This window comes from Prosopis cineraria, unplaced genomic scaffold, assembly GCF_029017545.1.
Source record: "Prosopis cineraria cultivar Desert tree isolate PC_DT_omini unplaced genomic scaffold, ASM2901754v1 PC5, whole genome shotgun sequence".
Classification (NCBI taxonomy): Eukaryota; Viridiplantae; Streptophyta; class Magnoliopsida; order Fabales; family Fabaceae; genus Prosopis; species Prosopis cineraria.
The window spans coordinates 30,931,345-30,941,506 of record NW_026555336.1 but is presented as its reverse complement, the minus strand read 5'-3'; the positions used below and the strand labels follow the sequence as shown (position 1 = coordinate 30,941,506).

General features: G+C 33.6%; 1 protein-coding gene across 2 annotated transcripts; it reads left to right on the top strand.

Moving 5' to 3' along the window:
• The first annotated feature begins 4,501 nt into the window (after positions 1 to 4,501).
• On the top strand, positions 4,502 to 8,624 carry LOC129310472 (SUPPRESSOR OF GAMMA RESPONSE 1). 2 transcript variants are annotated; one of them, XM_054952322.1, is made up of 7 exons: positions 4,529 to 4,659; positions 4,732 to 4,818; positions 5,502 to 5,643; positions 6,577 to 6,763; positions 6,848 to 7,356; positions 7,720 to 8,118; positions 8,196 to 8,624. In XM_054952322.1, the coding sequence occupies exons 2-7, from the start codon at positions 4,811 to 4,813 to the stop codon at positions 8,250 to 8,252; spliced, it is 1,302 nt and encodes a 433-aa protein (XP_054808297.1). In that variant the 5' UTR covers positions 4,529 to 4,659; positions 4,732 to 4,810; the 3' UTR covers positions 8,253 to 8,624. The 2 variants fall into 2 exon arrangements, with proteins under 2 accessions (XP_054808296.1, XP_054808297.1); XM_054952321.1 differs by lacking the exon at positions 4,732 to 4,818 and having other exon boundaries at positions 4,502 to 4,659.
• Positions 8,625 to 10,162: the final 1,538 nt, after the last annotated feature.

Below are 10,162 nucleotides of genomic sequence, written 5' to 3'. Positions count from 1 at the left end.
TAAACGTGTGTTTATCTGACAAATTTCTCTTGGATGCACATTTGTAAAGATGTTCTAGGGTTGAGATAATAAAATAATTTACACTATTTGATTAAAGTGCTTAACTGTTTGTGAGTAGATATGTAAATTTTCTACATGTGTTTCGAAAGCATAACATATTGTAAAAGATGATTTTCATGCATTTGAACTTATTCCAAAAAGATGAAGATTTGTGAAAGTGTCTCATGTGGGTGAATTGTGGTTTTCATACAAGTATGTAATGTAATGTGTATGAAAAGTGTGAACATGATCATAATAAGGGATGGAAGTTCACCCATAAAAAGGAGAAGTGGAATTATCTCCTTAGTGCATAGTAAGGTATAGTGTTAAAAATTATCTCCTTAGTATCTATGTGGGATACAGCGTTAGAGACTAATGCTCCTTAGCATCAATGATGTGGTATTGGAGTAATAACGCTCCAATTCATGAGTGATAGGGGGAGTCTATAGCTTGAAAGTAGGATAGAACACCTTTGACCGGGTGATCTTACAATCGAAAGTGAGCTCAGGCTACTGTGAATGTGCACTTGGTCTAAGAGTTTATGATTTCAATCAGGGTGATATAAAGGTTCAGTAGAATGAACATGCTAAAGTAGGAAACGAATCATGATTTTAGAAAAGAGTATATTGACTATGCTAAATGAATGTTTCTGTGTATATTAGTTTTGCTTGCTTATAGTTGTATATGTTAATTGATAATGGTGAATTATTCTATTACTAAAATGTTTATCTCACTCTATAGTTATATTTTACAGGTAAGGGCTTCGGTAGAGGAAAAAGAAAGGAAGGGACTATTGAGGACTAATGGTTGCATTTGTATAGCTCTCTTCTCTATTATTTTGATTTTGTGACGAATGTTATGTATATTATGCCAAATTAGGATCATTCATGGTTTTGTTTTCATTTTCGTGAAAAATTGTAGCGTATAAGTGTGTATCTTGACTTAGGTTGATGTTTATGTATTGAAACTATTGTGAGAGGTTGAGATATTAGTGTAAGTAATATACTACTGTTAATTATGTGTTGGAATGGTCAAAATGACATTTATGATAAATTTTAGCCACCCGTTAATATTGCTATGAATTGGGGATTTGGTAATCATTTTGTGTATGAATTGTTATTTATGTGATATGATTGGCCTATGAGGTCATATGAAGTTCATTTGAGTTGGTTCAAGTAGTTTCATGGCCATTAGCATAAGGTTGTGAGTTTTGGACACCCATGTATATGTTATGGGTTGAAAGAGAACCATTTCGAGTGCAAGTGTCCAACTTTTAAATAGTTGATTATTTGGATGTGAGATTGGTGCCAATAGTTAGAGGGTTTGAAAAGCTAACCTGAACTCCTCAAATCGAATATTGGATAGCGAAATGACGCATGACATATAGCTGTTGTCATGCTAGTAAGGACGCACAACAGTGCATCACACAACAAGAACCCTTGGTTTTATGGAGTGATGTCATGACATATAGCTGCTATCATGCTAACAAGGACGCACAACAGTGCATCGCATAACAAGAACCCTTGGTTCTATGTGTCGTCTATCGAGGTGAACAATTCTTCCGCCATAGCAAATTGTGCCTTTTATGGGCATATTGAATTGTATCTTTTAATGCTCGTTTGATGGGTTATTTGACCCTTTTGCTTTTGCTACCTTATTTTAATTATTTTAAACTATAGTTTGAGTTTAAATAGTTTTTCAAAAAGAATTTTTTTGGGATCCTAAAATTTTAAAAATATTTACTTTTAAACCTTTAGATTGTGTTGACTTTTCTTAAAAATTTTAATGAATCCTGGTCATTACAATAGTGTGTTGGAGTGTTATGCTGGTAATGTCAAAGTGGACATTACAGGTTTCATGTGACAAGTGCCATTAATGAGACCTCTCAAGTATTAGCTTTCATGGCCATGTTTGAAAAGAATGAGCATGATGATAGTACAAGATATAGTGAACAAGCAAGTTCAAAGGAGTTATGTGTCAATGTATGATTGTGATTTTGGATTGTTAAATATCATGTATGTTAAGTATGCTAATCAAAGAGGAAGGAGGGGGAGAGCAAGGAGAGAAAGATATGCTAGCTTACTCATTAAGAGAGAGAGGGAGGAGGGAGCATTAAAGTAATGTCATTAATTTTAAATTAAAGGTAGGATTTATTATTCTTAGGCTTATAGTTTAGAGTGTATATTGTCATTTAATCTTAATAGTTAAGTTTTAAAATATCAATTTGATTAAAATTATTGTAAATAAAAAATAAATATTTAAGAAAATAAATATTTGCATAAAAGAAAAATTCGATACATATGATACTATAATCAATATTATTTTTAATTAATGAGTCAAAAATTTAAAAATGTAATATGTGAATTTAAAAATTTAAAAAAATTGAAATCATCATAAAAATTGATAAAGAACATTAAGATAATTAAAGATATAAAACAAAATTAAGTATAAATTAATTTAATTAAAATAATTTTTTTTAAAATGAATAAAAAATAAAAGAAAGTCACCCGAGGGTCATTAATGAACCTGGCCAAAAAAGGTCAATACTCATTAATGAACATGAAATGACATGGCCGCCGCCTTTTTAAAGGCTATCCACGCCAAGCTAAAACTTCTTTTTTTTTTAAAGTATATTTTAAATTAAAAGTTATAATTGATAATTGATTGACAAAACATTAATAAAAATTATAACATAGAGTGAATTTCAAAATTAAAATAAAAAAAAATTTCTTAACAAAAGAGGAAAATATAAATCAGGATGATTTAAATTTTGAAGCCAACGCCCTCTTTAATATGTAGGCTTCAATTTAAAAAAATTAAAATTGGTATTGACATTGGAAATGAAAAAAGGGTGAAAATGAGATTTTAAAATTATATTTAGTATGAAGTAATATTTGTAGAGAATACTTACTTTTATTTTATTTTATAATTAAACATAAATTATGAAAAGATTATAATATCCTTTAAAATTAAAAAAAATAAAAATTGTAACCATAGCTTATAAGGAATGACCCTGGCATAGCTTTAGTTTCAATTTGAATAATTGAAATGCAGAGAATACAAAAGTGGGTAATAAATCCAGAGTTTGAAACTAAACAACATCTTCATTGAAGTTTTCATAATCGTCAGAGTTTCAAAGATAAAGACCCAGTATTGCAACAATAAATCGTCTTCGACAACCTAAACTCAGTTCTAAAACTTTCTTAAGTTTCAGCTTTGAATGCAGCAGATTTGAAGAAGTCAAAGCAGATTTGTGTGAGTCGAAGTAGATCATGGAAGACAACTTAAACGGCGTCATACTCCATCTCCTTCTTCGTCAATGTTTTGTGTCTCTCTAACTTTGATTTTTGCTCCTTCACATTTGCTGAAACAATCTCTATCTTTTATTTTACATATATAACTTAAAAAAAAGATCTCCTCCTCTTTTAGCAGTGATGGAGTTATATATGGGTGAACGTGCTGCAACATTTGCAAGGTTGAGGTTGACGAAGGAGGCGCACACGATTAGGTGGATGAGGAGGGCAAGTCAGATCTAGGTATCTTTTCAAGAGGGTATTTTAATTACCAAAATTTTAATATTAGGATTAATTTTGCAATGCCAAGGGTGGTGAATTTAAGTATTTCCATGTAGATGGTTTCAGCAATTTCAAAGTTTAATAAATGATTTATATCAAACATGTCAAAGGTGAAATTATTCTAACTCAATCACAATCCCTAGCATCAAGTGTCATGTACCAAATAAATCTAAGAGAAGGCTGATATGAAATTTAAATAATGAAACAGTAGATGCTAATGTTTCAAATTCTATTTAGCATATTGATATTTGATGATGATGCTTATATGGAGAGTATTTTGGGCAAAAAGAGAGAGAGAGAGTTGGAAAAATAAATTAAGAATAATTGTAGGAGTAAAAAAATAAATATATTAAAATGATGATGATAAATATTAAATTTAAATACTCCAAAAATTAAGCCACAAGAGCGCCAAAGATGCCCCCCCAAGGGCCCCCACCTTTCATTCAAAACCGCAAACAACAAGGTACTGCGAATACGTCGGAGTCATCATTCAACAACACAACCGGTACGCGGACTCAACTCCGCCATTGACATTTCAAAAGGCTATTTTGTTTTACCCAATCATTTGATATATGAAGTGCTCTAATTAATTTAAATTATATTTCAGTTAAATTGAGTTTTAAACGTAGATAATTTTCTAATCACATTTTTAATTTAAACATCTGCAGAGTTAGTTATTATATTTAAATAGAATTTTGGTATGTTTCAGTATATATTTTTAATTTAAGAAAGTTTAATTTTCAAGTAATTGCTATAGTTTTTTTAATTTAAAATTAAACATAAAAAAGGACAAAAAAGTTGTCGTTGCTAGATTGTGGATGCGATTAGACACTGAGAAAATTTAAAAAAATCGGCAAAAGTAGCCAGGTCTTCCTTTTTTCCTCGGTATATACTTGAATGTGATCGAGGAACAAAACAGAATTATCACTAGCGCGCTCAGGGAACTTTCTCAGTGAGAAGCAGAATCAAATCCCAGAAGTTGATGGTTTTGATCTCTGGCCTCACCTGCATCATCATCATCTTTCTTTCTCTCTCCTATGGCTGGGTGTGTGCCGTTCTCCCTCTCTGTTCTTTCTTTGTTTTTATGTGTTTGTTGAATATCAAACCTTTTATTCAGTTGGTTTTGCCACTGGGAGAGATATCTTGGATGAAGAACATTATTGCTTCTGGAACTGCTTGGAAACTAAATTGCTGCCATGAGAAAGTGACCATTCTGTTTTTGAGCTTCGATTGTGACTTGTTTCTTATTTTGTCGATAGGTTTTGTTACTTTCATCTTAAAAATCCTGACTTTCTTTTCTTTTAACCTTCTTCTTCTTCTTTTTTATTACGCGCCCGCCCATACGCACACGATTTGTGATCTTAGGGATGTTCGTTGTTCTAGGACCGAGTTGAATGGCAGATCATTTTAGGCGATTGAAATTTGGGATTTTATTTTTATTTTTATGTTTTTCTTGTAACCAACTTGATGCTGGATATGAGGAGCCGATCATGATTCCTCGTTTTAACTTCATTAGGAGTTCGCAGTCAGAGTAGCGATATGTCCCTTTTAAATCACAATTTGCTAAATTTGATGGCAATTCTGTAAATGGCCCTTAAAGCACAAGCTTCTAACATCAAAAGAATCTAAACTCAATATTCTCACCTGCTAGTCATTCCATGCTAAACCCCACTTCCCAAGAAAAATAGAAAAGAAAAGAAAATCCATAACCCTAACTGCTTATAGAATGTCATTTATTTGACTCATGCTGTAACTTTCCATTTGTGGCCATTTTTTGGTAACATGTTGTCCTGTTTGCACTTGTTAGCTTCTTGATCCTGGTTTTTAGGCAATGTGACGGTTTCAATTTATGCTGCATTGCCTTTGTGTTCGTCATTCTTCTTACAGAACATCGTGGTTGGTGGACAAAAGTAGAATAGCAACAAAAATAAAGAGTGCTTCTGGAGCATGTGATCCTGAGAAGGTTATATGGAAAAGCAATCCCACCAGAGCTTGCCCAAGTTGTCAGCACATTATTGATAACAGCGATGTAAGTGTTGTGATTTTTCTTACGAAGCTTCTCGATTTTCATGTCAGGTTTCATAGAACATTGTTATATGTGACTTGCATACATCTTTAAATTATTTATGTGGGGTTTATTTCAAAAAAAGAAAATTTTCACTCCCAAGCTGCACCTATATTTGTGTTGTGTAATTTCATTCACATTCTGAAGTGTCAATTGCGGTTTTTTCCGTTTTTTTTCATTTGTGATGTTACATGATTGTTATTTTATGAGAAAAGTTGCCCTTGACTGAACTGAATGTGAAATTCGATGCAGGAGCATTTCACCCTTATGATAAATTACAAGTAAACAGCCACTTTATCTTTCTTATCTTCAGATAATTTGATCATAATTTCATGTGCTATCTAGTAGCCTGACCTACATTTAAGTATATCTTGATTCATGAACCTGTCATGCAAAAGTGATGGAAGCAAAGGGGAATCAAAGTAAGGCAGGATATAATCAAAATATTATTTGCTCATATGCGGTTAGCTTCCTTTAAAGTCAATGGCATCATTGGATCACATGGGACATAGATCATCCATGGTATGATCCTTTCTTAATGATGTCACTATACTTTTGGAGAAGGAAGCCATCAGTTGCGAAAGGAACTTCCTTCATAAGCACCTCAACTTTCAACCATGCCTCGAGAGATTTACGTTAGATACATTGAAATCTAAGTTAGCCGCGAGCAAGTTAATTTTTTCTTATCTTATAACCATTTAGGTTTGCTGATGCTGTTCTTTGCCATATCTCTGATTTCTTAGAACTCTGTCTTCAAAATTGGCTAGCATTAATGTATTATCACGGTAGGAGTTAATACTTATTGAGGCTGAAATTTCAACCTTTTACATTCTTGAGCATTGCATGTAACGTTATAGATGTTTTCTGTTTTTCGACACAAAAATTTTCTGTTGCTAGGTAGCACAAGAATGGCCTGGATTGCCAAAGGGCGTGAAATTTGATCCATCCGATCAAGATATAATATGCCACTTGCTTGCAAAAGTTGGTGTGGGAAATTCAAGATCGCATCCTTTCATTGATGAATTTATCACTACTCTTGAAGTGGATGATGGAATTTGTTATACTCATCCAAAACATTTACCCGGTTGGTAGCATACTAGCATAAGCTTGTTCTCATTTTAATGGTTGATCATATATTTTAATCGATATATTGTGGTTGAAACAAAAGGTGTTAATCAAGATGGAAGTGCATCCCACTTCTTCCATAGAGCAATCAAGGCTTACAATACTGGCAATCGAAAGCGTAGAAAAATACTTGGTCAGGATTTCAGTGATGTCCGCTGGCACAAGACTGGAAGAACTAAACCGGTCATGTTGAACGGGCTTCAAAAGGGATGTAAAAAGATTCTGGTTCTTTATATGAGTAAAGGAGGTAAAGCAGAGAAAACTAATTGGGTTATGCATCAATACCATCTCGGAACACAAGAGGATGAGAAGGAAGGGGAGTATGTTGTCTCTAAAATTTTTTACCAGCAGCAGCACGTCAAATCTGGCGATAAAGATGACCTGGATATTCCTGCAAGCACCCTGGATATTCCTGAAAGCACTGAAAACATTGAATCAACAGCTGCGCAAGTCCATCCAGTCACCCCCAAATCAGTGACCCCTGATCCACCTTGTAACAAAAGACCACATTCAAACGTTGATGTGGGGCTAGAATCGCATTTCATTCCTCAGGTGAATCCTTTGATCATGTTTCCTTGTTAGTCATGTTGAAACAATTTTCCTATTATCATTCTGTCAAAAACCATTTTAAGTTTGTGTTTTGCTTTTGTTATTGCAAGAGGATGTAACAAATAATGTGTATTATTTTAAATTAGTAGTTAAATATGTTCTTAAAAAAAAGTGTTTATTTTCACCTATAAAGCTTGATCCCCGTTTTCATACTTTGCCTGAGAGGTTTAAAGTAACTAGTATAATTTTTTCTAACTAGTAACTAGATAAAATGTCATAAGCATTTAGCATGCCATTTGAAGATAGCATTCATTGAAGAAGCTAATACATGTTCTATTTTGTTTTTTCCACTACTTTCTATCTTAGCATCCTTCGACGGATTGTGTAGAAGATGTATCTCAAGCAGGTGAAGAGCCAAAAACTGATATCCCCAAGGAAGAAGCACAAATTTGTGATGAAGGAATAGATAATGATGAAGACGATGATGCAAATGAAGAACAAAAATGGTGGGAAAGTGAGTCACAGCATTTGTTGAATTCACAACAACTCGTCGAAGCATTGTCCTTGTGTGAGGACCTCCTTCACAGCCAATCTCCCAACAGAGATGACAAAAGTGAAGAACACAAGGACCGACCCAGTCTTTCTGTGTATGCGCAACTAGGACCAGAGCATCTGAAAAAGGATCTTGAAGAGTGCCAAAATCTTGCTATCGATCCCGCAAATATAGAACTTGATACGCCTCCTGAGTTTCGACTCAGTCAGCTGGTATTTTTATTTTCTCGGCAACTTTCAATTTATTACCGACTCTTCTTTAATTTTAGCACATGTTCATGTTTATGTAGGAGTTTGGTTCACAAGATAGCTACATTGCCTGGGGTGGCAGCAAGGAAGAGAACTGATGGTTCTTCACATGAGATATAGAAAATTAACCTGTTTTGTAACTACTTTTTGTTGCTGGAAGAAACTTCGGTGTAGTTTATAGGTGTTGATTATTATGTCCTTCAATAGAATTATGACGTGTGGAGAAATCATTTCTAAGGAGTCAACATTATGACGCTGAATCATTAAAACATGTTCACATGTTATAATTTATGGGAGAACTTGATAATAGACACCTAAGGAACTTTACCATGTCTTCCCTATTGTTGAAAAGTTGCCTTGGTTGATCAAAGGGATATTTTGTACTACTACTCCCTTGATTTACTACTCAAGCTGTAATGAAAGTCAGTGAACTTATCAAGTTAAACAATGACATGTGGATTTGCTGTGTTCTTCGCCCTCTGACTAATTTGGCCTAAGCAAGAGAACTCGGAGAGCATACTTTGTTTTGGCATATTTTGACATCCTTTAGGTAATTTCAATCCTGGCTGTGGACCTGACCTGTACAATCCCATGTTTAAAGTGACAGATGCAGATGCATATAGCCATGTTCTAGGACATTATGTTTCACAAATGCTTTGTCGACCATCAAGTTTGTTAAGGCTTACTGTGTCTCATGGTGATGACAAATTCATGAACTTTTAAGAATCTGAAGAGTTTATGCTAGCTGGCATGAAGCGGTGGGGCGAGAGAAGACAGACAAACAATGGGCCTCTTCACGAGTGGCACAAGTGCTTGTGTGGAATGTAATGTTCCCACAACAAAAATCAATGCTTTGTTAATCAAGCTATAATTGAAAATGGTCATGTCCTTTTCTTGTTCATGAATTTGAACCGAATATCTGTCAGAGTGTCTAAGAATCTAATCACTCCGTTAATTGCTAATCATTTTATCATAATCATTGTTATGTGACTAAACTGAATTTTAAACGGGAATTACTTCTTGAGACTGAAGAGCTGTGCGAAGTTACAGGCTTTAAAATTGGGACGATAACATCAGACCCTATACGCTGAACGAAACTGAGAAAGGGAAAAAAACATGAATCATTCAAATTTCAATGATAAAAGAGTGAGAATTTTTCCGGAGGAACAAGGAAAAGAATTATTGGAGCGGGAATGTACTATTGAAAAGAGAGGCAAAAAGGAAGATGAGTGGGGTTAAGGATAAGGTGGTGCACGTGGGAGGGGATAAGGCTGCCATATTGACCAAACGTCTTATGTCTCTCTCTTCTCCAGCCAAGGGGGCTCTGCCCACCCATGCTTTATCCTATTTGGCCGACATTACACTTTCACGAAGTTCTCTCATTTTTGGTTTCATTAGACACATGGTGATACAATAATGAGCTATTTAAACCCTCTCGCACTGTAGCTTATATAAAAACTGTGTCAAGTTGTGCCATGTAAATAAAATATATGCATTTTTCCTTACATGTGAGACTGTGAGTTTGAATTCCCTGCAACATACTAAAATTTTCCATTTTTTGAAAGGGGCAAGGTGAACAGTGTGAAAGCGAGTAGCATTGGACCCGCAACCAATGAAGTGCAGATGTTGATATGCGTATTGTATCTGACATATTGATTTTTTATTTTTAAAAATATAAGATATGATACATTTTTAATATGTGTGCATGCACACATCATAAAAATATTAAAAATATAGTTTTAATTGAAAAAATATTCAAACTATCATATATATACAATCCTTCATAATAATACACAGAAGAATATAATTTTTAATTATACTTTTATTTTATTTATACCTAATTGATTTCCATCTAATCTTTGCTAATCGTTCACTACTTGGGTATTATATGCCAAAAAATTATATTTATATGTTTTTATATTAAAAAAATAAAATTTTTAATTTTTTATTATACTTAAAATTTATTCTTTAAGAAAAATCTAATCTTTATCTTTAAAAGCAAATTTAA

What these genes read in the sequence shown, in the direction of transcription:
- LOC129310472 (XM_054952321.1), top strand. An exon ending in TCATCCAAAACATTTACCCG is followed by an intron (nt 6,764 to 6,847) that starts GTTGGTAGCATA and finishes TTGAAACAAAAG; the next exon opens with GTGTTAATCAAGATGGAAGT. An exon ending in AGTTTCGACTCAGTCAGCTG is followed by an intron (nt 8,119 to 8,195) that starts GTATTTTTATTT and finishes ATGTTTATGTAG; the next exon opens with GAGTTTGGTTCACAAGATAG.